Source organism: Salmo salar, chromosome ssa14 (genome assembly GCF_905237065.1).
Source record: "Salmo salar chromosome ssa14, Ssal_v3.1, whole genome shotgun sequence".
NCBI lineage: Eukaryota > Metazoa > Chordata > Actinopteri > Salmoniformes > Salmonidae > Salmo > Salmo salar.
This window is the reverse complement of record NC_059455.1, coordinates 8,184,739-8,212,416: the sequence shown is the minus strand read 5'-3', so window position 1 is coordinate 8,212,416 and position 27,678 is coordinate 8,184,739. Positions and strand designations below refer to the sequence as shown.

General features: G+C 45.7%; 1 protein-coding gene across 1 annotated transcript; it reads right to left on the bottom strand.

Annotated features, from left to right (window-relative positions):
• On the bottom strand, positions 1–26,634 carry nyap2b (neuronal tyrosine-phosphorylated phosphoinositide-3-kinase adaptor 2b). Its single transcript, XM_014139280.2, has 7 exons — positions 25,714–26,634; positions 22,024–22,227; positions 13,189–13,511; positions 9,030–10,103; positions 5,783–6,826; positions 4,790–4,887; positions 1–2,558 (listed from the first exon to the last, which is right to left on the bottom strand). Exons 2-7 carry the CDS (start codon positions 22,200–22,202, stop codon positions 2,343–2,345), a joined length of 2,934 nt encoding a protein of 977 aa, XP_013994755.1. The 5' UTR covers positions 22,203–22,227; positions 25,714–26,634; the 3' UTR covers positions 1–2,342.
• Positions 26,635–27,678: the final 1,044 nt, after the last annotated feature.

Below are 27,678 nucleotides of genomic sequence, written 5' to 3'. Positions count from 1 at the left end.
TCTTCCACAGTGGGTTGAAGTTCATATTTATTTATCTCGACAACAGAACCCATGTGACAATCAGCATACAGTACTTAATTTTCTCAAACATGTTTTTTTTTTCCTTCTTTTCCTTTTTAGAAATTAGACAGATGACTCCGACAGTGCTGTGCTCTCTCTACCTCTCACAGTGCTGTGCTCTCACTATCTTTCACAGTGCTGTGCTCTCTCTACCTTTCACAGTGCACATATTCTATACACACACAAAAGAGATTGTACATCGTTATACATTTCAGACCTGCGCCGACCAACCGTGCGGGGCAGAAAAGTTCATGTTTAAAAACAATCATTTCAGAGTTGACCTGCATACAGTGTAGCTTGGCACACACTAACACACACGCACACACACTAACACACACACACATACAGGTATAAAGGACTCGGTGGGACCTCCGTGTTGATTTCTCAATGGAAGGGGTACTGCACTGGCTTAACCAGTTAGGTTGTTGCTACTCCTAGGTTTCCTTTCCTCCATTCCTGTAGGACTGCTGCTCATGTCTGCCAATGAATGGACAGATTTGGGGATCTAGCCGTTTATCGGTCTCTCGCCCATGTTATTCCCCAACATCACTACAGTACACTGCACCCTAAACAACCTCAAAGGGATTCATCACTTGATGCAGGATCATCCCCCAACACAGATCTATAGTTAGATTACCCAAATCCTAACCTTAACCTAGGAGACCATTAAGAAATCTGGCCCTGGAACAACTGTTAGAGGCAACTCCTGAGTCACCCATGACTTCAGTCACACCCCTATTGCCCATGCAGGTGCATGCTGGTCTATGGAGGACAGGAATAGGAGGGGGGGGGGTACATCTAAAACAGTTTGGCAATGCAGACATTGCATTTCTTACGTGCAAAAGATAACCTCTTTAGATGATGTAGGAGGTAGAGGGGGAGTGGAGGGGTAGCTGGACATGGATCCAGTCTAATTGAGTGTGATGGAGGATGATGGGTAGTGCAGTTTTTCATTATTAATCTTTACTTTACAAAGCCTTGATCTGTAGGCCCTTGTGTAACCCATGTCCTTATACTTGGGCAGAGCTGTGGCCACCCTATAGGTCCTTATCATCTGATCCCTAAAATGGATGCTGCCAAGCAGCCAATCACGGGGGACAATGCGTCACAGACAGCCAGTCACGGATGACGGCATGTCACAGACAGCCAATCATCCTGCGATCATACCACCCAGCCAACAAGTGATAACGTATTACATGGCACAGCTCTACTACTCTACATTTTACCCAAAAATATATAAGCATATTTTTCCCAAGTTATTTCTCAAGCAAGTGCATAATATACACATATTCTGCCGTAAGATTAAGTCGTTGTCTAAAAGTACAGGCATGGATTGTTCTGGCTGGTTGTTGGTGTGGATTGAGTTCCCTATCTACTCTGTGGGAAGATGCCCTCAATGTGCCTGGCAGAGTAGGAGAGCTGACCTGTGCCAGCTATTACCACCAACCCATATTAGATAACCAACCCTTGCAAAGTGCAACCCCACCCACAATTTACCTCAGCAGGCTGGTTTGGGATAATAAGTTTGTCCTTAGGTTTATCTCCCTGACCCACCCTCGTTTCTATCTTAGTGTTGTGTACTATGTACATGCTAGCCAACCCATCACATAACAAATAAATCCTTGTCAAAGGCTCTGACTGACTACACAGCTTGTAAACTTACAAACTGAAGCATAAGATTCCTGACCTGTTCTAGGACTAAGTATTGTACATACTAAAACACATTGGCCCAAGGGCTAATGGCAACCAGAGCCATGTATTTAGATCGAAATATATGGTTCTGATAGAAACCTATGTCAACATACAACAGTGGCATTGTGTTGACAGTCAGAATATCCTCCATTCAAAAGAGTGCTTTGAGTACTGGAAATTCATTGAGCATTTGGCATAAATAATTATCCGTGATAGATTATGCTTTAAAATGTAAAATACCAAAACAAAAACGTAAAAGAAACATTGGACTTCTCTACATCTACATAGTTTTTGCTGCTTTATCCCTTTTTGTTTAGAAAATATTTATTCGTACTAAGTATATTACATGGAGTCACTTGAAATAGAAAAATATCAAATATCACCAGTGATGATGAGAAAACATTACAACCTGAACAAGCGGAAATATTGCTATGGTAACCACCATTGTTCTTTGACATCAGCGATCCCCTCCCTGCTCTTATTGGCTGCCCCTGACCCCCGTGATGCGGAGTAGGCCAATCAGTAGGCACAAAGTCTAGATGGGGGTTGGGCGTGGGGCCAAGTGGGTTATAGTTAATCATTGGTTATAGTCAGATGGCTGTGTCCCAGAACACAGTGGTCTGTGTGGGGTACGGGGGCGGCTGGATCTTTTTGGCCCCATTGTTCTTCTGCTTGCACAGGTTCCTGTCCGGGTGGTTCCTGTCTGGGGGCCGCTGCCTGGAGCGGATCTCTATGCATAGGGTGCGCTTCCTCTCGATCTGCTCCAGCATGGTGCTGTCCCCACACATCCACGGCATCTGGGGTACCTGGGGAAAAGTGGAGAAGAGCAGTAGCCAACCAGGGAAAGAAAATCAAGCACTTCCCAAGAATGAAAGAAAACAAATAGATATTGATCCAGGTCTGCAGTAGGGGCCGATCTTTTTTTTCATTTTCTTTCCACCTTTTTTAACCAGGTAAGTCAGTTGAGAACAAGTTCTCATTTACAACTGCGACCTGGCCAAGATAAAGCAAAGCAGTGTGACACAAACAACAACACAGACTTACACATGGAATAAACAAACATACAGTCAATAACACTATAGAAAAGTTTATATACAGTGTGTGCAAATGAAGTAAGATTAGGAAGCTAAGGCAATAAATAGGCCATAGTGGCAAAATAATTACAATTTAGCAATTAAACACTGGAGTGATAGATGTGCAGAAGATGAATGTGTAAGTAGACATACTGGGAGTGCAAAGCAGCAAAACAAAATATATATATAAATAAAATAAATAAATAACAATATGGGGATGAGGTAGTTGGATGGGCTATTTACAGATGGCTATGTACAGGTGCAATGATCTGTAAGCTGCTCTGATAGCTGATGCTTAAAGTTAGTGAGGGAGATATGAGTCTCCAGCTTCAGTGATTTTTGCAATTTGTTCCAGTCATTGGCAGCAGAGAACTGGAAGGAAAGGCGGCCAAAGGAGGAATTGGCTTTGGCAGTGACCAGTGAAATATACCTGCTGGAGCGTGTGCTACGGGTGGGTGCTGCTATGGTGACCAGTGAGCTGAGATAAGGCGGGGCTTTACCTTGCAAGGACTTATAGATGACTTGGAGCCAGTGGGTTTGGCAACGAATATGAAGCGAAGGCCAGCCAACGAGAGCATACAGGTCACAGTGGTGGTAGTATATGGGGAATTTGGTGATGAAACGGATGGCACTGTGATAGACTGCATCCAATTTGCTGAGTAGAGTGTTGGAGGCTATTTTGTAAATGACATTGCCGAAGTCAAGGATCGGTAGGATAGTCAGTTTTACGTGGGTATGTTTGGCAGCATGAGTGAAGGATGCTTTGTTGCAAAATAGGAAGCCGATTCTGGATTTAATTTTGGATTGTAGATGCTTAATATGAGTCTGGAAGGAGAGTTTACAGTCTATCCAGACACCTAGGTATTTGTAGTTGTCCACATACTCTAAGTCAGTACCGTCCAGAGTAGTGATGCTAGGCGGGCGGGCATGTGCAGGCAGCGATTGGTTGAAAAGCATGCATTTAGTTTTAATTGCATTTAAGAGCAGTTGGATGCCATGGAAGGAGAGTTGTACAGCATTGAAGCTCGTCTGGAGGTTAGGTAACACAAAGAAGGGCCAGAAGAAGGGCCAGAAGTATACAGAATGGTGTCGTCTGCGTAGAGGTGGATCAGAGAATCACCAGCCGCAAGTGCGACATCATTGATGTATACAGAGAAAAGAGTCGGCCCGAGAATTGAACCCTGTGGCACCCCCATAGAGACTGTCAGAGGTCCGGACAACAGGCCCTCCGATTTGACACAGTGAACTCTGTCTGAGAAGTAGTTGGTGAACCAGGCGAGGCAGTCATTTGAGAAACCAAGGCTGTCGAGTCTGCCGACAAGAATGCGTTGATTGACAGAGTCGAAAGCCTTGGCGAGGTCGATGAATACGGCTGCACAGTATTGTCTTTTGTCGATGGCAATTAGGACCTTGAGCGTAGCTGAGGTGCACCCATGACCAGCTCGGAAACCAGATTGCATAGCAGAGAAGGTACGGTGGAATTCGAAATGGTCGGTGATCTGTTTGTTAACTTGGCTTTCAAAGACTTTAGAAAGGCAGAGTAGGATAGATATAGGTCTGTAACAGTTTGGGTCTAGAGTGTCTCCCCCTTTGAAGAGAGGGATGACTTTGGCAGTTTTCCAATTTTGGGGGATCTCAGACGAAACGAAAGAGAGGTTGAACAGGCTAGTAATAGGGGTTGCAACAATTTCGGCGGATCATTTTAGAAAGATGGGGTCCAGATTGTCTAGCCCGGCTGATTTGTAGGGGTTTAGATTTTGTAGCTCTTTCAGAACATCAGCTAACTGGATTTGGGTGAAGGAGAAATGGGGGAGGCTTGGGCAAGTTGCTGTGGGGGGTGCAGAGCTGTTGACCAGGGTAGGGGTAGCCAGGTGGAAAGCATGGCCAGCCGTAGAAAAATGTTTATTGAAATTCTCGATAATCGTAGATTTATTGGCAGCATATCTCATATCTCATCGAATTACCTGTGCCTCTGGTGCTTGCCTCTGTGGGGTCCCCAAGGGAGAGGGTGTAACTGGGGCAGAGGAGGAGCGTCCATACTTCGGAAGTGCTGGTTTCAGTTCTAGAAAGATGGACAATGCATTTAAATTAATACATTTAGCTCACTCTTTTTTTTATATGCAACAAAACAATCTCAAACCCTTACCAATCATCACCACATTACCAGAGTAAATAGTGTAGGCTACTTTGTAGTTCTCTCAGCATGTTTTATGTCTTGTCTATAAGATAACACTTGGAATCACATTTCATTTTATGTTATGTAGCTTCTAGCTATTTAGACTACAGTGTGTTTCAAAGGTCACCTGCACCTGGTCTCAGTATTCCCGCAAAAAACAGAGAAAATCACCTTTCTTGAGTTTGAAACTGCAACTTGATGAGAACAGTTGGACTAGGTAAGTTGCTTATTTGGTGTGAAAAGTGTAAAATTGTGTTTGTTCATTTAATTTTCTAACTTTACTGATTAGTATGAAATATCCTTATAATTAATTCAATGTCTTCAAATGACAATCAAATTGACGGACAATATGTTGACTAAATTAGCCTAGCAAGCTAGCTAACAAGCGCACTCAAAATATGTTTTATTGTCACACACCCCGGATAGGTGCAGTGAAATGTGTTGTTTTACAGCATGTGTCAAACTCATTCCACGGAGGGCCGAGTCACCCGAGTGTCTGCGGGTTTTTGCTCCACCCTTGTACTTGATTGAAGAACCTGACTACCTTTGTTGTATGTACATTTTAGTTACCCATGTAACCCAGTCAGAGAATGTTCAAATTGTTTGATTATGGATACTCTACTTGCATGTTATTGCAATCAACAGTATAGCATCTCTAAATTTTGCTGATTATTGTGCTTAATGAGGACATGTTTAGTGCGTGTAAATAATTTACCACAGTCACTTCCTGGTGTCTGGTTGTGTTGAGCTGTATTTGCAATTTCAATTAGGCTATCCTCACCTGTATTGCCAGTTCCCAACATCATTGGCGGACTGCCAGCAGGTCTTCCATGCCGAGTTGGTGTGGCCGTCGATGATTGTTGCCCTGATACACCGTTCCTCTCTTGGGGTTTTGATTGCTCAAAGTTGTAGGTCCCCCTATCTCTGCTATCACGCCTGGGCAAGACATCTGAGCTGTAACCCACCCGGTCTTTGTCGCGCCTAGGATCTACCCCATTGGCACTCTTGCCATAGCTATCCCGCCGGGGGGGCAGTTCTGAGCCATTGCAGCTTCTGTCCTTGCTGTCACGCCTGGCTTCAAGGCCATGTCTGGCTGACTCTTTGATGTCCTGTCGGGGTAAGAGCTCCATTCCATTGTAACTTCGTTCTTTGCCCTCTTGTCTAGACTCCAGGCCGTAGCTCGCCCTGTCTCGGTCTTTGCTATTACGTCTGCACTCAAGGCCATTTCTGGGTGAATCTTTGCAATTTTGTCTGGGTAGGAGCTCTGGTGGCTGATCAATTCGTTCTTTGCTGTCATGTCTCAAATCCATTTCGCTCCTGGTTCGGTCTTTGCTATCTTGCCTGGGTAGAAGTTCCGGTGGGTTCTGGTGGCTGAGCCTTTCTTTGCTGTCATGTCTGGACTCCACACCATTCCGGGGAGAGTCTTTACTGTCCTGCCGTAGTAAAGGCTCCACGCCGTGGACACTTCTGTCTTTGCTATTGCGTCTAGGCATCAATTCTATATTATTGCAGCCCCTGTCTTTGCTGTCCCGTCGGACAGGTGGAGGCTCAATACTAGTGCAACCCCTATCTTTACTGTCTCTTGTCATAGGCAAGGGCTCCACACTATTACAACCCCGGTCTCTGCTGTCCCGTTTCATAGGCAGGGGTTCAACGCTGCTACAGCCCCTGTCCTTGGTGTCGCGTCTGTGAGAAGAAGACTCTTTGCTACGTTCCTTACTCTCCCGTTTGGACTCCTTGCTCTCCCGTTTGGACTCCTTGCTGTGACTGTGCCGCTCCTTGCCGTCACGTTTGGACTCGCAGTTAGGCTTACACTTGGACTCGGCTGGAACAGAGGAGAAACACAGTCAGACACCATAAAATACCAAGTTTCTTTAAGTCCCTAGTTATTAGTTAGGCCTAGTGGTATCTACTGTTATTTCCTAGGAGAAACGCAGTCAAATACCAAGTTCCTGCATGTCCTTGCCAATTAGTTAGTAGTATATTCTGTTACTTCAACACAAAATATCTAGTAAACATAACCTATATAAAAATAAACTATTTTATAAAAAGCACTGCACTAACGCTATACGGCCACTTGGTTTCACCCATGCGCTGTGGGTGCTATGAACCACTGGGATGAGACAAGGTCCTTTTGCCTGAATTACTGGGAAATGCTGTTGTTTCATTTGACAGATGTCGTGGAGACATCCAGGATGTGAATTGCATAGATACTATTATCAATGGGTAGGTAAAGGCTCAGTAACCACTTTCAATGCATTCTTATTTAAACACATTTATTTGCTGTTTTAATCTGTCATATTTGGATAAATATTTCTAAAACAATGCAGTAGGTATATATGACAATTGTAATGTTCTATCTCTCTCTGCTTGTCTCTCTCTATTAGGCTAAAGGACAACACAGAACACAGAACTGTGCATCAATAAGACATTACTGCATATGCATGAAGAGGACAGAGCCAACAAATGATCCCACAAGCCAATTAAAGCTAAAAAATACACCGAATTTGCATAAAAAGCTAGATGCAAACATTTGCCAGACCCACCAACCAAGATTTCCAACATTCAGAGAAGATTGTGGTGTTACAATTCCAGGAAGTCAGCAACTGTCATAGGTTGGGGCTTCTTTCTCTCTCCTGATTGGTGACAGTGAAGCTATTTCCCTGATTGGTTCAATCTTTACTTGCTGATTGGGCCAAGATAGGAATAGAACGCTCTGATCAGGTGTAAATGTCTTGGTTGTCTCTTAGGAAGCCTACTGCTGCTGCACATGATCAGTTGGAAGCTGGAGTGACCTGCGCTGCGATTGGCCCACTTCCCCACAGGGAGGGGATGCTGCAAATAAGAGAGGCTCCTTCTTCTGTTGCTATGACTGGGTTGGAGTTGGTGGTTGCTATGAAGCTCTCGGAGTTAAGAACAGATTGACACGTGCCCAGTCATTTTTTATGTATAGCCCTAGATGGGTTCAAATGCACTCAGCCAGTGGGAATTCCCTCATTGAGTTAGTTGCTATGTTAGATCTCTCTCCAAATCCTCAGCCAATCTGATAAAAACCCAATAACACACTTCACTGCTCTTGTGACCATAATTAAGTCCTGAATACCTACACACGATTTAATCTTTTACAATTTGTTATACAGTATTGTGTGCATATGCAATGCATAGCCTATGTGGTTTCAAACACAAATTAATATTTTATTCCTTTGCATTAGGCCCATTTAAATTTCAGGCCATGTGTCAACAGGGGTCGTTAATTAGGAGAAAATCAATGGCTGAATTATACATACAAATTAAATAAATAAATCCATGATTGAATATAAAGATTACAGGATGGTCGACGAAGCATGAATACGGAAAACCGGTTCTGAAGTTTTATAAAAATGTATTAATCTCCGGAGTTGGGTAACTATCTGGATTCACCATTTGTGCAATTTTGGCACCGTACTGCACTGGACGCATTGGCCTTCTGTGATTAAACATGTTTACATATTTAAGAGTAATGCTGTGCGGTGGCTTAATGCCACTGCAGGGTTTGAGAGGCATGCCGACCGCTTTACTCCCTAATCCGGGCCAGATTAAATCATATGATCTGTATCAATCTATGTTTGTTGGGCATAGATTAAACGGGCTCACGGTGGAAATGCTTGCAAAGAACCACAAACACCCACTGCAAACATCAGCAGCAGCATCTCCTAATTTAGCGGGATTGGAAGTTGTTTTACCAGATGAAAAGGGGTTTATATTAACGCGACACTGATGAGAACACTAATAAATAATTTCACAAAAAAACTTGAACCATTGCTGTAGTTTGCGCATCAATGTGTCAACAAATGTGTCAATGTTACACTGTGTGGGTTATAGCATAGCGGTCAGTTTGGATCAGACTGGATAGTGGATACCTGTAGAGGAACTATTTTGTTACTCTACCTCTATGTTGATATTGACTAATTCTGTAACTAGATTGACAAATAGATTATGTGATGCGTTGATTGACTGATTGATGGACTGACTGAATGATTGACACTCACTCTCCCCGGGCTCCTTCGACTTCCTTCCGCTGGTGTTCTTTTTCATCATGTTCCTACCGGCGGTGAATAGGTTGGTCAGCTCGTCCAGGGGGCTGGTCGGTGTGCGTGAGCGCCCCGTCGACACGTTCTGCATTGACCCATGCAGCCTGCCCCCGGCAACGCAGTCCTGGGGCGGTGAGCCCTTTCCGTGGGGCGTGGCAGAGGCGCTGCGCGGCAGCCCGCCTGGGAAGGGAATGGGGGTGTCGAAGGGTGGCGCACGCATCAGGCTGAGGGGAGTTAGGCAGCGGCCCATGCTGACGGGCGAGGGGCAGGCTGAGTGACTGCGCTGATAGCCGTGGGCCGAGGAGGCCGAGGACTTGTAGAGGGTGCAGGGCAGGGGCGGGGCCGACGAGCGACCTGACACGGTCAGGGTGGGCGTGGCGGTCAGCTCCCGGCGTAGGTGCGCCAACGGGGGCTCGGAAGAGGAGGTGGGTGACTTGCTGTAGGCACTGGGGTTGTCCATCATGGGCAGTTTGGTCAGTGCATCCAGAGGGGTGAGCGGGGACTCGTCTGAGTTTGGCGAGCACTGGGCTGGTGAAGGGGGGAACACCAGGAGAGGTGGCCGGTGGGTTAGCAGGTTGGGGAAGGGCGCGGGAATGTCGCAGAGGGGGATGTTGCGCGGAGTGGAGCAGCGGCTGAGGGGCTCAGGGTCCAGTGGTGCCGGGGTAGGGCAGGCGGAGCGGCATCCCGGGGGGTCCCAGCGGTAGTCCATGTCATCCAGGAGGGGGTACTTCATCTCCTCATACACCGACTCGTCCGGCTCCTCGTCCTCACTCTTGGGCGCCTCTGTTTGCCCCCCAACACTGGCGCCCATCTCGATGTAGACGGGCTCATCCGAGTCGGAGTGGTGGCTGGGGCTCTCGTCGCTTGGCGGCGAGGGGTTGCGCTCGCGCTCCGCAGAGGGGGAGTGACCCTTGCAGCCTCCGTGCTTCCTGATGTAGGAATCATCGAAGGAGGTGCTCAGCTGGGTGTTGGGGTTCCTCCTGGGTTTGGGGGGAGGGACCCTCTTGCAGTCTTCGCCGCAGCCTTGTGGCGCTGAAGGAGCAGAAAAACAAAACGTGTTAGCCATATCATAGTAAACCTTCACTGTATTGTTCCGTTTTACATGTCTTTGTTTTTAGGTCAGATATACGGTAGTGTTGTAGTTAAGTGTATCTGAGTCAAACTGTGTGGGTTTTTTCAGGTTGGTATGACGTAGCATTGCAGTGAATCCATTTGGGTCTTGTATATCACAGCCATATAGAGACAGGTGTTCCTTTAGGCTAGATATGTTCTGGTTACAGTATATTATAGCGCAGAGAGAGAGTGTATTTCTAGGTCAAATAGTGTAGTGTATTAGTGAGTCCCTTTTCCCGTTGGTCAGATGTAAGTGGAAGATAAAAGCTAGAACATGTCTCCTTCAAACTGCAGATTTTACACCTTTAATAATTCAGACGCCAGATGGTCCAGGCGCACGCTCCTCTCTATGACTCACCACCGCCATCACGACACACACACACACACCCACCCACACACACACCATTCATCCCTTTGAAATCTTTCATATACAGTACATCCATAACCTCAACCCAACCTCAACATATTCACATTCATAGTCTCTGAACTTAAATCTCTCCCTACTACACACACAGGCAAAGGGCAAATATGTTGTTTTCCTCCAACAAGTGCACATAAAAACACAGGTTGCACAAACACAGGTTGTAAATTCAACAGGGCTTTATATCCCAGCACCATTTTCTCAACCAGATAAGGAGACGATAATAGGATATATGTATATTTTATTTTGTCAGTTGTACAACTGAATGCATTCAACTGAAATGTCTCTTCCGCACTTCACCCAACCCCTCATTTGAGCACAGTCAGCTGTGGTTCAGTGTGTGTGTGTGTGTGTGTGTGTGTGTGTGTGTGTGTGTGTGTGTGTGTGTGTGTGTGTGTGTGTGTGTGTTTTTTCAATTGTTGATGTGGCTATGTGTCAGTGTAATTTGTGTCTCCGCACTCGGATGCATGGCCTGTTATTACTATCATTATGCTAACTGGGTTGCATGGTGGATCTTGAGATCTGTTTCACGCACAGATGATGAGTTCATCCTCCCCCGCCTCCCTTCCCCCGCTCTCTCGCCCCCTCCCCCGTAGCGGATGTGTTTACCCACACCCCCTCTCCTCCTAGGGGAAAAGGAATCTAGGTCAATCGCTCCTCCTGAATGAATTCTGCTTCCGACTGGCCCCTCCCCCCTGCTCGGCGCAAAGCCTGCTCTGGCTCACGCAACAACCCTTCTTTCTGTGATGGACACCCCCACACTCCGACGGCGATTGGCCGGGACGCCTTAGAGCTCAACCGTTGCCGCCGCTTCATTGGCCCTCGCTGCCTGCCGCTGTTCTGATTGGCCGGGCTATGGGGGGTCTTGTTTCTGTGGGATGGTTGCCGTGGTGCAGAGGAAGATCTGTGCGCACACAGTGATCCCCTCCAATCTGAGACAGCCAGGGCAACTCCCTAACCAACCATCACATTGGCACACACGTCAAACTGCAACGCAGTCAAATGCGGCCGTATATTCACCTTTAAGTCTCTCACAGCCCTTTAAGACTAAAATACTTTAATAGCCTGTTAATTTCTTCACCTGTTGTTTCCTTGCTTAGCAGGTTTTCTTTGTTTCTGTCAAAATATTTTTTTTGTTTTCATGCTATTTGATATAGGTCTACAGCTGAACAGTGATTGAATTTATATGGCTCTTATGCTCTATTGGTTTACATCCCAGTATCCACAAGGCCACACTACTGATTTTATAGTGAATAAAGAGAAAAAAAATCATATCTGATTAGAGATGGTTGAATGTTGATCCATTCATTACCTAGTCTCTACTCACATTTTCTATTACAGTAACCATCTTTTTCCCAATGTGTCCCGCTTCCGTCATTCGTTTCATGAATCTGTTTTCCTTTGAGATCTGCTGTTATTATTAAATTCAGGGGAATTGCCGATTGCATGCAACAACGACTTACAACGACCTCTGACACTTTTTCCTCACAACAGACGCAGAGCGGATCACTTTTGTCTACCTGGTGAGGATTCATGCTAGAGCCGATCACAAAGTGGATATAGGCTAAACGAGTCACACCAGGACATCAAATTCAGATCTCTCCAGATGTGACCCGTTCTCGGAGCACATTCTCTTGCAAAATGTAAACGGGATCTTTGTGGGCTTTAGGGAGAAAACGGATAAGCAGACACTGTAGAACACAGATACTGTAGGTTGCACATGCTGTGGGGAGGCATTTTCCAAACGGTTAGCTTTCGACAGCGCACCAAAAATGAGACCGGTCACTTTGCACGCACCCTTCGAACCTCCTCAGGCCTGAATGAGTTAGTAGAGTCAGGTTGTGTTGCTGTGAAATCCACAGGAGGTTGGTGGCACCTTAATTGGGGAGAACGTGCTCGTCTTAAGGACTGGAGCGGAATAGGTTGAATGGTATCAAATATATGAAACACGTGGTTTCCGTTACGGACATTATTACGAGTCGTTCACCCCTCAGCAGCCTCCTGTGGTGAAATCTCAAGCGGGGGGAATCTAACACTGCAACATGTCCATGTGGGGAGGAAAAAGTATGATGACAAGAAAGTCTGTACGCACATCCGCCATCCAATAATAGTGGAAAAAAATTGGCCGACTGGGCCTACATAAACACCATTCATGACCGTCAGGAGCAGTGGGATGGAATGACCGAGCAGAGCCTCACTCACTAGAAGCCAATGTTCATCCGCATTGCTACACTCAACCTCATGTACACTCACTGCACTCTGGCTTGTAAGGGTGGCGGCTCGGCTCATTCAATCCCACTGCAGCGGACGGTCATTTGTTTACTGAGTGTGGGCCAAATTGTGTTGTTGTTATGTAAAGTCAGACAGGAATGCTGTACAGTGCTGTCACACATAAACCACTCAGTGCATATTGTAGTGTAGTGTTTCTCAGAGTGTTTCTCAGGTCTTGTGTGTTTGTGTAGTTGTGCGTTGGGTAGTATTTATTTTCATAGTTGTGTACTAAGCCCATGTTGCCTTAGCTACGTTGAATTACAGGCTATAGCTAGCTAGTTTGCTTAGCTAGCCGTGCCATTCCATACTTACCATCACAACTTTCCGGATTGGCCCTGCAGCCCCTACAGACCAAGGTGGGGCTGTGGTCCACTGTCTCAGAGGAAATGCTCAACTTGGTAGCCGGGTCCCTCCTGGGTTTGGGTGGGGGCTGCTTGCGGGACGTGGGGCTGCCCACTTCCTCCTCCCCACCGCCATTACTGCCCCCGCCCACCGAGTGTAGGGACTGGGAGCGCACAGCGAAGCCCGGCCCGCAAGCAAGATAGGGGGGCACGGGCATGCGCTCCGGGGGGGGCGGCATTGTCATGGAGCCCATGCGCAGGAGCTTCCCCTCAGTCACCACCTCTTCGCCCGTCCTGAGAGACAGAGAGAGACATGTTTATGTTATGATACATGACGACTGATCTGGAATCTGATAGTATAGGTGCTCGTGTCATAACGCACGACGGTACGTACAACTATCTTCGCATTCGACATAGAAACAATTTGTTATGGATGGAAAAACAAGCAAACACAACCACACTGAACACTATAAAGATGAAATGTATTTCTTTCCAATCCAAATGATTGATCCAGAAATGATAAAACAATAAATAAATTGATCAATCTTTCATTCAAACAGTTGTAGTAAGTTACTGTGACAAAGATGAATCTATAAAGATAATTAGAAAACTTAAAACATCACCGATACATCAGTCCTTCCCTCACCTCTGGAACTCTGCCCTTTCACAAGAACTTGAACCAAAAATAGCACACAGAGGTCTAGGTCTACTTCGATGTTTGTTTGTGCACGTGTGTGAGTTTCCGCTTGCCCTACTCTCTTTGTGAGTGCTCCAATGATGCAAGCGTCAACAACGAGAGCCACATTAGTGCCACTCAGCCAAGAGAATCTCTCTGTGGGTAGCCATTGATTTGTGTTTAACCCTGGGCATGGTTAGCTCAGCGCTCCCAGCCGCAGAGACACAATGACACGATGGAAGTCTCCCCACTCCAGCCACCATCGATCCCTCTTTAAAAACACGGATGATTAGCCTGAATGGAGTGGTTCATGTGGCAGGATGGGGCTTTAACAATCACAGGACTGTAGAGTTGATTTTTGACTCTCTTACTGCCAGATGGTGGTGACTTTGGCTTCATTTCAAGTACTATTTTTATTTGTTTTTATTTAGAAGGTCACCAGCAAACAGAAGATATCATGGCGAAAGTTTAAATACAGTTTGGAAATGATGAGGTGGACAAAAATAGGAAGTAGTCTAGTTGGGCCTCTGAATAGCTTTTTTTGTCTTCATTTTTATAGCCCTATATCATCAGATATTGTCAGATACGAAAATGTGTTGATTGTGGTACAATATATTGTCAACACCTTGAATACTTAAAAAAAAAAAATCTGAGTAAATACCTGTAAGTCAATTGAACACTACAAAACCAAATAGCCTAACAATTATTCTCTCTCCAACCACAAAACTACAGAACTTTTTGCACATGCACACACCCACTCACATAGTGGCCATTCAAACTACTGTGCATCATGCGCTGTGTTGAATATGTCCTTCCTCCCTACTCATGCATCTTTCTCTGTTGGTGCTCAACTACAACTCAAACTCCTCATTGCACCGATGCAGAGTTTTCACGACGTCAGTGGATGAGAGTTGAACCACGTGTAATTCGACCGTGATGGAGACAGTACTCCAGTTGCAGAGTGCCTCTTTGAAAAGGTTCGGAAATTGGAATGACCAACTTTCCAAATTGTTTTGGACAATATAGAAAGAATGTCCCCTCAAGACCAATTGGACAGAAACAGTGATGTTGATATATTAGTATTCTAAACAGTTTTTGTCCAGTTACTGTCATTGAGGGGAATCAATTATCTGCACTGAATCAGTTAGTTATAGGAAAACCAACCTAAAGGCTGTTCTGTTTTTGGTATCTTTTGGTGGTTTAGCCCACATAGTGGAAATTAAGTCCAAGAGTTTATCCAAACATTAAGTCAATGCGTCAGTCAAAATACAAAGTTGGAAGATTATTGTGACATTAAGTGGCATTGTGTGCGTACAAATGCTTGAATGCGTGCATGGGCGGTGGTGGGTGGATGTTTGCGTTTTGTGTGTGTGTGACTTTGCTGACTCCCACTGACTCCAAGCCAGCTGCTGAGCAGCAGGAGCTTGCAGGGTTGGGTTCATTGGTCAGGGGCTTAATTTTGCCTAGCAACAGGGTACCCACGGAAACCAGACACAAAGCCTGCTGCTGTCCAGCTCCGCACAACAAACGAACACATGAGAGACTACAACTCCCAAGTCCTAAACTCCCATCTGTAGTTCTTAAAGGAAAAATCCACCCAAAACCATTCATTCCAAAAAACGTACAGTGTTAAATAACACTAATATGTGAGAAAAATATTTTTTGTGAACAAATGTTTAATTTTATTGTTATACTAAGATTGGTAGCAACATGTGAAAATCGTTGTGGAAAACTGTTGCAGACCAAGTTGACTACAACACGCACAATGCTCTCTCAATGGGCTGGCTGGCTAGCAAGCTAGGTAGCTAGCTAGCAAATGTAGCTACACACAATAATACCAAAGTCAATATCAGCATGTGAAGTAGCTACTTAGCTGTAAAATCGCCTAAACAAACGGCACTATAAATGTAGGAATCTACAATCTCACCATGTTCAATCTACAGATCGGTGTGCCTCACAGAGTCTGACATTCGCAACGGCCTTGCAATGGCACCATGCAATGCACCCTGGACTGAAGAGGCAGACAAATAGGAGACATGTGGAGGACCCACTGTTAAATTACACATTTCTCGAGGTAGGAATATTGGAAAAATATTATAAATGGCTCCCGCGTTATGACATCAGCCAGTATTGAAATCTGACATGTAATGGCAGACGTTTTTGCAATCTAAAAGTCGTATTCCTTATTAACTTCCAGTCTAGTGAGAGCAGATTTATCGCAAAGCTATGTCATTGCAAATTTCAGCATGCTTGAACGGCAATAGCTCAGATACACATGAAGTCATGAAACGACCCCAGGAATCGATAGAACCTCGCTCAGAGATGTAGCATTCAGAATGGGTGAATCTTTCCTTGAACCTGTAGACCTCCCTTGTGTACAGCTAGATGACACCTACCCTCCAGCTATCAAACCTATCACACACCACCTGAGGGTTCCAGGACCTCAGGTTATGAATCCCTGCGGTGGACCGTGCCAGTCACGCACATGAAGGATGTAGCATTGAGCTGGCATTTTCAAGACCTGGGAGGAAAAAAAATCACACAGCTCTCAGTGTGTATTCCTGGTCATGCCTTGTGCCCAGAGGAGCTTGGCACCAGCTGATGTTATGTAGCCTAGAAGACAGTGCCTGTTTCAAACACTCTTTTTGGTCCTTTCCTATTCTTTTTTTTGAACCATAAACACACTAACCATGGTATCTGAATGGCAGGAGTTATTATTTTCCCTATGTACACTGTTAAAAATAAAGGTTCAAGTTGAAACCAAATAAGGTTCTTCAGGGCGATGCCATAAGGCAGGGCTGCCCAACCCTCTTCCTGTAGATCTACTGTCCTGTAGGTTTTCAGTCCAACCCTAATTTATCATATCTGATTCAGCTAGTTAAGGTCTTGTTGAGCAGCTAATAAGTAGAATCAGGCGTGTTAAATTAGGGTTGGACTGAAAACTCACAGGACGGTAGATCTCCAGGAAGAGGGTTGGGCAGCCCTGCCATAAGGGAACCATTTTAGGCTCTCTGAAGAACCTTAAATGGGATGGTTCTTTGAAGACCCACACACACTTAACACCTTATTGTTGAGATGAATTTGCATATTTCGCCGGGTGCCTTTCAAGTACATTTTTGAGTTACCAGTACCACCAATAACTGTGTTTGCTTGTGACAGAGACATGGTTGTTGCGTTCATACATTTTCAGTCCTGTGGCCTTCACCATGTGAAATCCGAAGTGAATGTGTTATCATTAGACATTTATTTTTTAACACAGCATAATTCATAAGGCTTATTTTGAGACCCTAGTTTTACCCTAATACAGTGGCCTGAAACTCATGGTTTACAGGCCACATCAGGCCTGAAAGTCACATTATGCTGTCTTGCAAAGTGATGTGTAATTCCTATTGGAATCCAGGAAGAGCGGGGATAGCCAGCATTTGCTTTCAGAATGACTGCCAGGGTTAAGAAGACTAAGATATGAGATGATATAAAGTGGAACAATCATTTCAGTAATGGGTGCAATAGCCTCAGTCCATAGTAACAGATTGAATTAGTTTACAAAATGTATGTTATTAATATTTTAGTAGAATATGATTAATTAATCAATTGTGTACATGCAAAAACATAGATATTGAAACAAACAATTCTTAAAATCCACCTGCAGTAGAGCATACTGGGAAATATGATAACGATGGGCATGGTTTTGGTTCAACTTTGGTTATCGTCACCAACACTGGGGTTATTTTACACCACTGAGTGTTAATTTAACTCCTGAATCAACACAAAAAAAATGTTAACCAGAAAAATCAACACTAGTTAACACTGGCCAATTTGCTGTATGCTATGAAAGGGACACATCTGCACGCTTCCATATATTTCAAGAACCTTTAAGAATTCCGAAGAACTGTAGATGTCCCATCAAGAACACTCCACTTAACTCAAATGTTCTTTATCGGCCAAGAGTTCCCCAAGGAACCTTACCAGCTGAGGAAGAACCCTTTAAGAACCTTCATTGTTTTCAGTGTAGTAAATCAAGTAACGAGTTGTAGCTTTTGCTTTTAACTCATAAACGCTGCAGAAATGATCATAATAATGTCATAACATTAGCCTATTTCATAATCATTTGTTATTTCATTAGAGTTAGAAAACTTTATCCATGCAATGTGGAAATATGGCTTCACTATAACATGGTGGTACTTAATTCATATACTCTGCAGAAATGACAATAATAATGTAATCATAATCATACGTAATAATAATTAAGCTCTGCTCGCTCACACACAGGTGTCTGCAGGAAAGCACTCATGAACATAAGCACATACAGAACTGTGTATGTACCAGGTGTGTAACTGGTGGAGTGTATGTGTGTGTTATTTATAGGATCTTTGCCCGGTGATTGGCTGGAACTTAGACCACAGGTGCACATGGAACAGTTGGATGTAGGGTTGTCGTCAGGCAGTTCTGGCTCTGTGTCAGTAGGCTACTTGAGTCTGTCTATGTGACATTGAATGCACAATAAGACACAAAAAAAAATAACAGAACTAAGTTTGTCTGTGAGGTTTGCTGTGCATATCAATCTGTGTGTGTGTGTGTGTGTGTGTGCGTGCACGTGCACGTGCGTGCGTGACAACACACACTGAATGTTATGGACCGACTTTTCCCTTCCAATTAATCTCTCACATAAACCCAATTATTTTGTTTGTTGGTGACATATTGCACATTCCAAGTCACATAGAGACTCAAGTAGACACAGAACCAGAACTGCCCGACAACAGCCCTGTGTGTGTACATCCCTGTGTGTGTGTGAATAACTACTCCTTCAGATAAAATGGAAACACAAGTGGGATGGCATTGTAGGCAGGAAGACCTTCCTCACTCAAACCAACTTGGTGATCTGATTGGCCTGCGGCTGTTCCAGCTGTCACCAGGCAGAACACATCTCCTGCTAGCGAGCTCTTCACACTTAATCTCTTTCTAACAGGTTTCTTTTCTCTCCCCCTCCCTCTCCTCTGTCTCTCTCTCTCTCTCGCGCTCTCTCCCGTTCTCCCTCGTTCTCTCTCTCCCATTCTCTCTCGTATATCTCTCTTTCTCCCCCTTTCTATCTCTCTTTACTTTTGCTTCTCTCTCTCCCTCCATCAGTTATTGTAAAAATGGGTCGTCTCATTGACCTACTTATAGGCCTCGTCAAAAATCCAGCTATTTTTTTATACTCTTCCTCTAGCTACTGTGTATTAATATTTTACATTGACAACAGCTGAGAGACAGATAGAGAGATATCAGGACACTAGGTAGCACTTTCCTCAAGGCAGCACCTCCCTTGGAATGGGTACAAAGTTAGGATGACTTCAGACTCGCTATCGGTGTGCTAGGTAACTTTTGCTGCAATGTGTTTAAGTGAGAAGTGATATGAGTTTCTTGTGCACCCCACAGAACGTTTCATCATACAACTGGAGGACCTAGGACTTTGCGCTTTAAAACATGCACTATTGGTTTCTCAAATAGAACTTGCTCTTAAACGCTACTCATGTAAACGGTGTTGTGCATAGAATCATTGCAAGTGCAGAGAACCAGTACAGTTAATGAATGGAAGAAAGTTACACTGCTGGCACCTACTATAATATTAGGAGTCAACTGTAGTTGATGTCAGATTTACTATCAGAAGAAGCCAGAAGAAGACACTAAATGGCCCAAGCTGCACCTACACTGCACATACTTGACACTCTCTGCAACATTTGCAGAGCTTAACAGGTGAAAGCAATCAATGCCGTACAAGGCCTAAAGAGTGATGACCGTTCAGGTTTGGAACACATTTCCTAGACCGAGAAAATGCTGCCAAGACTTGTAGAATGAGAATCTGTCGAGGAACTCTGCTACCACTGTTAGCATGTAGCATTAGAAAGCACACACGACCAGACGCCTCTCTACCCATCTGCTGTCATCTTTTATGGGCGAACCGCACACGTGCCTCCACAGCGCCTACTTGTTCACACACGACCAAAGCACGCCGTCTCCACGTGCTGCCCATGTCGTGCAGCCACTTCCTATTCGCTCAGCTTTCGGATGCCACGTGGTGCCGCTACATAGCCCCAAGTAAGGACAACCAGTCTCCTCTGCCTCACTTTCACCTGGACAGAGGGTGAAAGAGGACGCAAACATCTGCCAGACACTACTGACCATTCCAATGCTTTGTAGGAGTGTTTGTAACCACTGTATCAGACGACTGAAATTACAAACTCTCAGTTAGTAAATAATATTATGTACATTATATATGACTGGTTTTGAGTTTTGGCCCAATCTCGGGCCAAAACTCTTCCACCATTAGCCAGCTAACAAATATCGCCTATAGTTCTGTTGATAGACCCTACATTAAAAACAACCTTAAACCAATCACACACTCAATGCATTTATGTCTAATAGTGAACGTGGGCTCATCCATCAATTGTATGATCACAATCTCCCTAAATCTAGCCTGTTCCCAGATCTGTTTGTGCTCCTATGGTTGTTGTCATCCGTTTCTGCTGTCTTGCCAAGTCCTATTGTCGTTGCCATGCCAAACAATGGCCATAAGGGTTGGCTGTACGGCACAAACAGATCTGAGACCAGGCTACCTTAAAACTACTTTCCGTCAAGTGGAGCAGGCAGGGACGACCTCTAGCCAAGGACAAGTCCCAAATAAGTCAGTAAATGATAAATTAACTCTACTCCGTAGAGAGGCCCGCACCGACCCACTGGCACCCCAAAGTATAGCAATATGCCATGGCTTAAGGGACACACACACTGTGAGCTCTTAACAGAAGGGACTGAGGACATGTTACACACTCAAGACCCATACACACACACACACACACACACACACACACACACACACACACACACACACACACACACACACACACACACACACACACACACACACACACACACACACACACACACACAACCCACGCACACCCACTCAAGAACAACATACAGTACACACATCCTTTCCTCTCTGTTGGGTATGGAAACTCAACAGTGTTGACCAACGCAGAGGACAAGCCTTTGCTCCAAATCAGAATGGCACACCCTAACGCCGGGCGGGAACACTACACAATATTTTAAAATCCTAACATCTCTGAGCCTCTCACATTAAACGACCGTCATTCCAGTCGTGTTTTTGTATTGCCGACGTAGCGGTGTGCACTGTGCACACTCAACGATGTGGCGCAGACGTGGGTCATGCACGATCAGATTCTTCCCTTTGTGGTGAGGATTCTCGATACCACGCTGTCTCACTAAAACAAGGATGCGATGAGATAGCTAGAACGAGCTACGGCTCCAAGCAGCCTCATAAACGTTTTCAGTCAGACATTCACGCTTGCGATACAGAGTTGAAATGTCTAGCCGATACATTTTGAATTGAATAACGTTGTGTGTAAAGAGCTTGTCAGAGTCATTTCCCCTGCTCGAGTGTACACATTCTGGGTGATGCGATACAACGTCATCACCTCACTGGCTACTGCAGATCACAGTTCTCAAATCTTGTCGTTGCATGTCTCAAACATGTTTCCAAATATTGGGACGTCTGAGACTGCTCAAAGACGGGTCAAAGCCCTCAGATTGCGTCTCTGACTCGCTCACATTAAACGAGTGTCGGTGGCGGCCGCGCGCTCCAGGTAAGCAACGACATGGGGATTTTGTCTCCGATCTCAAAAACTTCGGGGCCCCAGCTTAAGGAAATGGAAATTCAAAGGCCTCCTTGAAAGATTGGACAAGGTGCCCTAAGGGCTTGTTTGGGCCAGTTTCATTGTCTTGGAGGCTTGGGTTAGCTGTAATTGTAAGAGGTCTGTGGCATCGGCAGCACAGTGCAACAACTTACGCCTGTGACTTTACAAGCATATCATGTATAAGTGAATCTATATATAACTGGACAAGCATGCGGTGTGTGTGTGTGTGTGTATGGTTTGAGGTGTATTATAAGATGCATGACTGTCTTTGATGCTTTGTTACATGTAATGTTAAGTCCTCGCACTAGTATGGTGTGACAGCTCACATCTATAGACAAGCGTGACGTGCCTGTATATGTGTATTGTTTCTCAAAGGTCTGCGGCCCAGGTTTTGGAAGGAGTGTCCTGTAGGTGTATGAACACATTTTAAGCATCCTACCTCTTTATGGCTTCTTCCTGTTTTCTCTTCTTGTCGTTTTTCTCCTGTAGGTAAATCCTGTTCCTCTCATTCCTGGCGTGATCCAGGTTCTGAGAGACCAGCCCGCTGTAGGCTCTTAGTCCGCTATCTTCAACATACTGGAGAAATCTCAGAGTTTCTTCCTCTTTGGAGCTCATCATTCTTCACAAGCGATCCGGCAGCCTTCTGCGAGAGGAACATAGAGTAGTGTTAAGGACAAATATGGCATAGTGGCTCAGTGACGTTTACGGTGGCTGGTGGCTGTGTATGGGCGGGGTTTTTTGCTTATAAAGGGTTGTTATTATTAGTGGTAACAGTTGCGTCATGGCTGAGACCACAAGTTTCATCATTATCCCCCCCGGAGCATGAGAAACGTATAGTACAAACACACAACTCTGAAGGGGCCCCACTATCTAGTCGCTCTGATAAATAGCTTCAATGGATCAAGAACTTACGGATGAAAGAAGGAAAAACAAATGACACAAAACCGAATGACAGTAGCCTTAGGCTTAGGATGAAGCAACATACAGTACTGAGAAGTCCTTCAACGTCATGTACTATGCACCCAGAATATCAGGCATTATGGTACTGATTGCATTTATGTGCATTCCTGGCGTTTGTGCTGGATTTACACATAGAACTGCTGCGATTCCTGATCAAATAATCTGGCTTGTGCTTTTGTCTGCTTCTCCACAAGATTATTCTTTATAAGATTCCTCCACAAACAGTCGTGCGTCACAGGCGAGCTGCGTGAAGGAGGATGCTCCATTGAAAAAAAGACTCTTCCTTGACATCAGTTCGACTGTTATCCCTTTGCTTTCACTCAAATGAGAAGAATGGATGGTGACTACAGCACTGTTTACAGCCACATCCAAACACACCATTGAGCATCTAATGATGTGGTGTGCGATTCAATGTGTGTGTAGATGCAGAGTGTTCACTGTGCATAGACGCTGTTTGAGAGGGAATGTGTGTGTACCGGTATGCGTGTGTGCAACAGCACAGTGCATCCCACAGGAGTCTGTAGCAGAAGAGAAGACAACGCACACTTTTATGTAGGTCAATGTTTTCAGATAAGCCTAAGAGACTCATGCTGTTTACGTGTGAGCGGCACTGAGTGGACTGTGTGTAGAGTGGGGGGAGGGGACCTGGGGGACAGTGTGTGTTTGTGTGTGACCGTGTATGTGTGTGTGTGTGTGTGTGTGTGTGTGTGTGTGTGTGTGTGTGTGTGTGTGTGTGTGTGTGTGTGTGTGTGTGTGTGTGTGTGTGTGTGTGTGTGTGTGTGTGCGTGGGTGTGTGTGTGTGTTTTTTTAGCTTTTTGTTTGTTCGTTGTGAGACTGTGTGTCTGTCCGTGTGTGCATGTGAGACTGTGTGTGTGTGTGTGTGTGTGTGTGTGTGTGTGTGTGTGCGTGGGTGTGTGTGTGTGTGAGACTGTGTGTCTGTCCGTGTGTGCATGTGAGACCATGTGTGTGTGTGTGTGTGTGTGTGTGTGTGTGTGTGTGTGTGTGTGTGTGTGTGTGTGTGTGTGTGTGTGTGTGTGTGTGTGTGTGTGTGTGTGTGTGTGTGTGTGTGTGTTGTTTTTTTTAGTCAGAGAGATTGGAGAGCAGCCAAATGGATGGCATGGCTAACTTAGAAAGACCAGAAAATTGTCTGGCTCACTATACCTCTGCTGTCTGTCTGTTCTGTCTGTCCATGAATAACCTCGGCGTTGGGGTTAGTGAGTTTAACTGCATGTGGGGCAGTTTGTTCCGGTTTGCTCCAGAGACTACTCATTTTTAAAGGGCCCAGTTTTGAATCAGTGTCACAGAGAGACGAGAGACAGACCTAATTTACAGTACTGTATTTTAGCTCGTAGCTGGAGCGCTACAGTTAATGCTGCAGAATTGCATCTCATAGTTGAAGTTTATCATTGATGCACAGGCACAGAGTACTTTTGCATCTTCTTTTGAGTGCGGACCCTCTACACTGCATCTAGTGGTTGAATTTTGGTCCATGTACCACCGTTTCTAAGCACAGTGGTTTCATGAAGCTGCTGAGTGGTGAAGCACTTTTGAAGCCCATCGTGAAATCTCAGTGTTGAAGTGATGAGTGGATATGTTAAGTGCAGAGGTAAAATTCTGTCAGTGACAGGAGGGGGGGAGCAACGCAGGATTCAAACACTGCTGGAGCTGAATTAAGCCTGCCTCTGTAATCCCTGTAAGCCTGCAGCGCTATGCAGCGCTGGAATCAGCTTGTTTATCACACTGTTTTTCAGTAAAACCTTGCAGCCCTGTTTCTCCTCCTATGGTCCTGAACAGTTCATCTCTTCCCTTTCTTTCACCTCTTTCTCTTATCTTTTCTCTCTTTTAAATCAGCTATATCTGTTGGAGAAGCTCTCTCTCCCGTGCGTGCAATTATTTACTCAATCTTTTCTCTTAAAATGTTGTTTTGCAGCTCCGAACCTAACCCACATCCTCTCTTTCCCTCACTATACCTCACTTTCTCTTGCCCTCTCCATCCTCTCCTCTCCTTAGATGACATTGACTGCAACAGTTGGTCATCCGAGGCGGCTTTTTCTCAAAACGGAAACGAAAGTGGCACACTATGTCCATATCTAGGCAACGGTGGCACTGGGGGTATGGGGATATTCTCGAGCGGTGTCAAAACATTGCACAGCCAGCTCAGTGAAAACCATCACTCATCATACAGAGGATCAGGTAACAAAGGTGAACCCTATGAAATCAATGGCACTGTTTGCTGACGACACAACAGTGGTAGACCTGATCACCGACAACGATGAGACAGCCTATAGGGAGGAGGTCAGAGACCTAGCAGTGTGGTGCCAGGACAACAACCTCTCCCTCAATGTGAGCAAGACAAGGGAGCTGATCGTTGACTACAGGAAAAGGAGGGCCGAACTGGCCCCCCATTAACATCGACAGGGCTGAAGTGGAGTGGGTCGACAGTTTCAAGTTCCTCGGTGTCCACATCACTGATGAACTATCATGGTCCAAACACACCAAGGCAGTTGAGAAGAGGGCACGACAACACCTTTTCCCCCTCAGGAGACTGAAAAGATAAGCATGGGTCTCCAGATCCTCAAAAAGTTCTACAGCTGCACCATCGAGAGCATCCTGACCAGTTGCATCAGCGCCTGGTATGGCAACTGCTCGGCATCTCACCGTAAGGCGCAACAGAGGGTAGTGCGTACGGCCCAGTATATCACTGGGGCCAAGCTTCCTGACATCCAGGACCTATATACTAGGCGGTGTCAGACGAAGACCCCAAAAATTGTCAAAGACTCCAGTCACCCAAGTCATAGACTGTTCTCTCTGCTTATGCATGGCAACCGGAGCGCCAAGTTAGGACCAAAAAGGCTCCCTAACAGCTTCTACCCACAAGCCATAAGACTGCTGAACATTTAATCAATGGCCACCCAGACTATTTACATTGACACCCCCCCCCCTCTTGTTTTTACATTGCTGCTACTCTCTGTTTATTGTCTACTTTCGTTTATTTAGTAAATATTTTCTTAACTCTATTTCTTGAACTGCATTGTTGGTTAAAGGCTTGTAAGTAAGCACTTCACGGTAAGGTTGAATTCTGTTGTATTCGGCACATGTGACGAATACAATTTTATTTGATAGGTTAGGGGAAGGTGTGTGTGTGTGTGGTGGGGGGGGGGATACTTACAGTGGAGCTGTGTCCCTGCTGGCTTGAGGAGGGCCAAAGCGGTGTTCTCCAGGTGAGTCCAGTGCGAGCCGCTGAACAACTCGGACAGATCCTGGAGCATCTGTGCAGAATTCCACTTAAATCCACAGGGAAGTCCAGTAGCCATTGTACGCTCCCGACAGTAAGGCTGGCTCAGAGGAGTCCTCCAGGGCCGAGGCAGTGCCAGCAAGGCCGGTGGATGCCCAGACCAGTGCTCCCTCCCCTGGGTAGCCGGAGAGACCCAAGCCCCCTGTCCAAACGATGCTAGACTCCAACCCAGGGGCCAGCTTCACACTCATCTGCACATGCTACAGAGCATGGGAGGAGGCAGCAGCACTGGACCAGACCCTACCAGCATCACACACACATCCTCACTGACAAACAGACAGACACAAACAAGCCTCACACACACTCCTCTTGACTTGCTGCCACTTTCTGCAGAATGAATTCACACGCCGGAGGTGACTTGTTCTTCGTGGCTTTTTCTGTCTGATCCGATGAACTCTCGGCTTTCCAGGTGTGTGTGTGTCACAGGTGCAGTTTGTGTCCGTAGTTGAAAAGAAGAGCGGTGTGTGTATGTGTGTGTCAGGGGGTGTTCAGTCGGAGCATCCCTCCACTGCCTCTCTCCTCCACACAGAGCTCCTCTCTGCTAGCCTGAGCCACAGCAGATGAGTCCAGGCTTCAGAAGCGTGGATCACAACACAAAGAACACGCCTACTCTACCTTCCTCTCTCTCCCTCTCTCTCTCTCTCTCTCGCTCGCTCGCTCTCTCTCTCTCTCTCTCACTTTCTTTCTCTCGCTCGCTCTCTGTCTCTCTCTCATGGCCGTACTGCACTCACTGTGTGTCTGAATGTGTTTTTCTCTTTTCAGCACCACGGAGAGCTCTCTAATCAGCTGCCTGGCGTTGTGGGTCGGAGTAGAGGGGGGTTGGGGGTGGGAGGGGCATTGGTGCCTCCGCTGCTGCCAGGGTGTGTCCTCTTTAGACACAGCCCCCCCTGCCCCGGCAACCACACTACCGCTCCCTCCCTCTATCCCCCTCCCCCCTCTCTCTCGTTCAGCTTGTAAACAAGCCTGGGATACACACAAAAACACAGCACACAATGAATACACTGACTTACATTCACATGTATGCATTCATACATCCATACCAAACAAACCAACAACTCTGTATGCACAAATGGAACAAAAACAACAAATGCACATGGAGAAAATGTCAGAAAGCAGCCAAAAAACAAAACCCATCTTCAAAACACACCTTCACCCTCCCCGCATTAATTAAAACGCACTCTGCACAAACGCGCAAAGAGGAAATCTGTGTTAAGGCTGCACATCCCTGGCGCAACTCAGACGAATGGACACACAACAGGCACAGTTAGAGTTTGAGGTTGTGTTCTGGTGTGTTTGTTATGGGATGCTAGTGCTGCTAGTGCTGTGTTTACAGTATGACTATCCAGACATTGCTCTCCATAAGGACATAGGGTAGTTGTTTGTGTGATGGGAGCGCTCGGGTACAAGGCGCGGATGCAGCGGGCTTTTACGGCTGGATTAACACCGTATACACAAAAGGATTAGGGTAGCAGCGATCTGTTGTTTTCATCAACCCTACCCTCCACTCCCCTCGCCCCCTCCCCTCACTTTCCCCCTCCCTCCATCCCCCCTCGGTCGGTCTCGCACTCGACTGTAGAAATAAGGAGTCCTGCAGAAGGGGGGGGGACTGTGTCAGAGGCGACCTACAAATTAGTTTACAGGAACAAATGGGAATTTAAGGTGTATTAACTGCTGTCCCTAATTCAAATGTATTGAATTAGGAACAGCAGAGAGCAGAGCAGATAGGGAGCAGGAGGCTCAGTTTTCCTGCAAAGGTTGGTGAAAATGTACGTATCTCCAAGCAAAGCTTAAACAGTGTGGACGCACAACTTCTAGTGGTTGATCAATTGTATTGCAAGC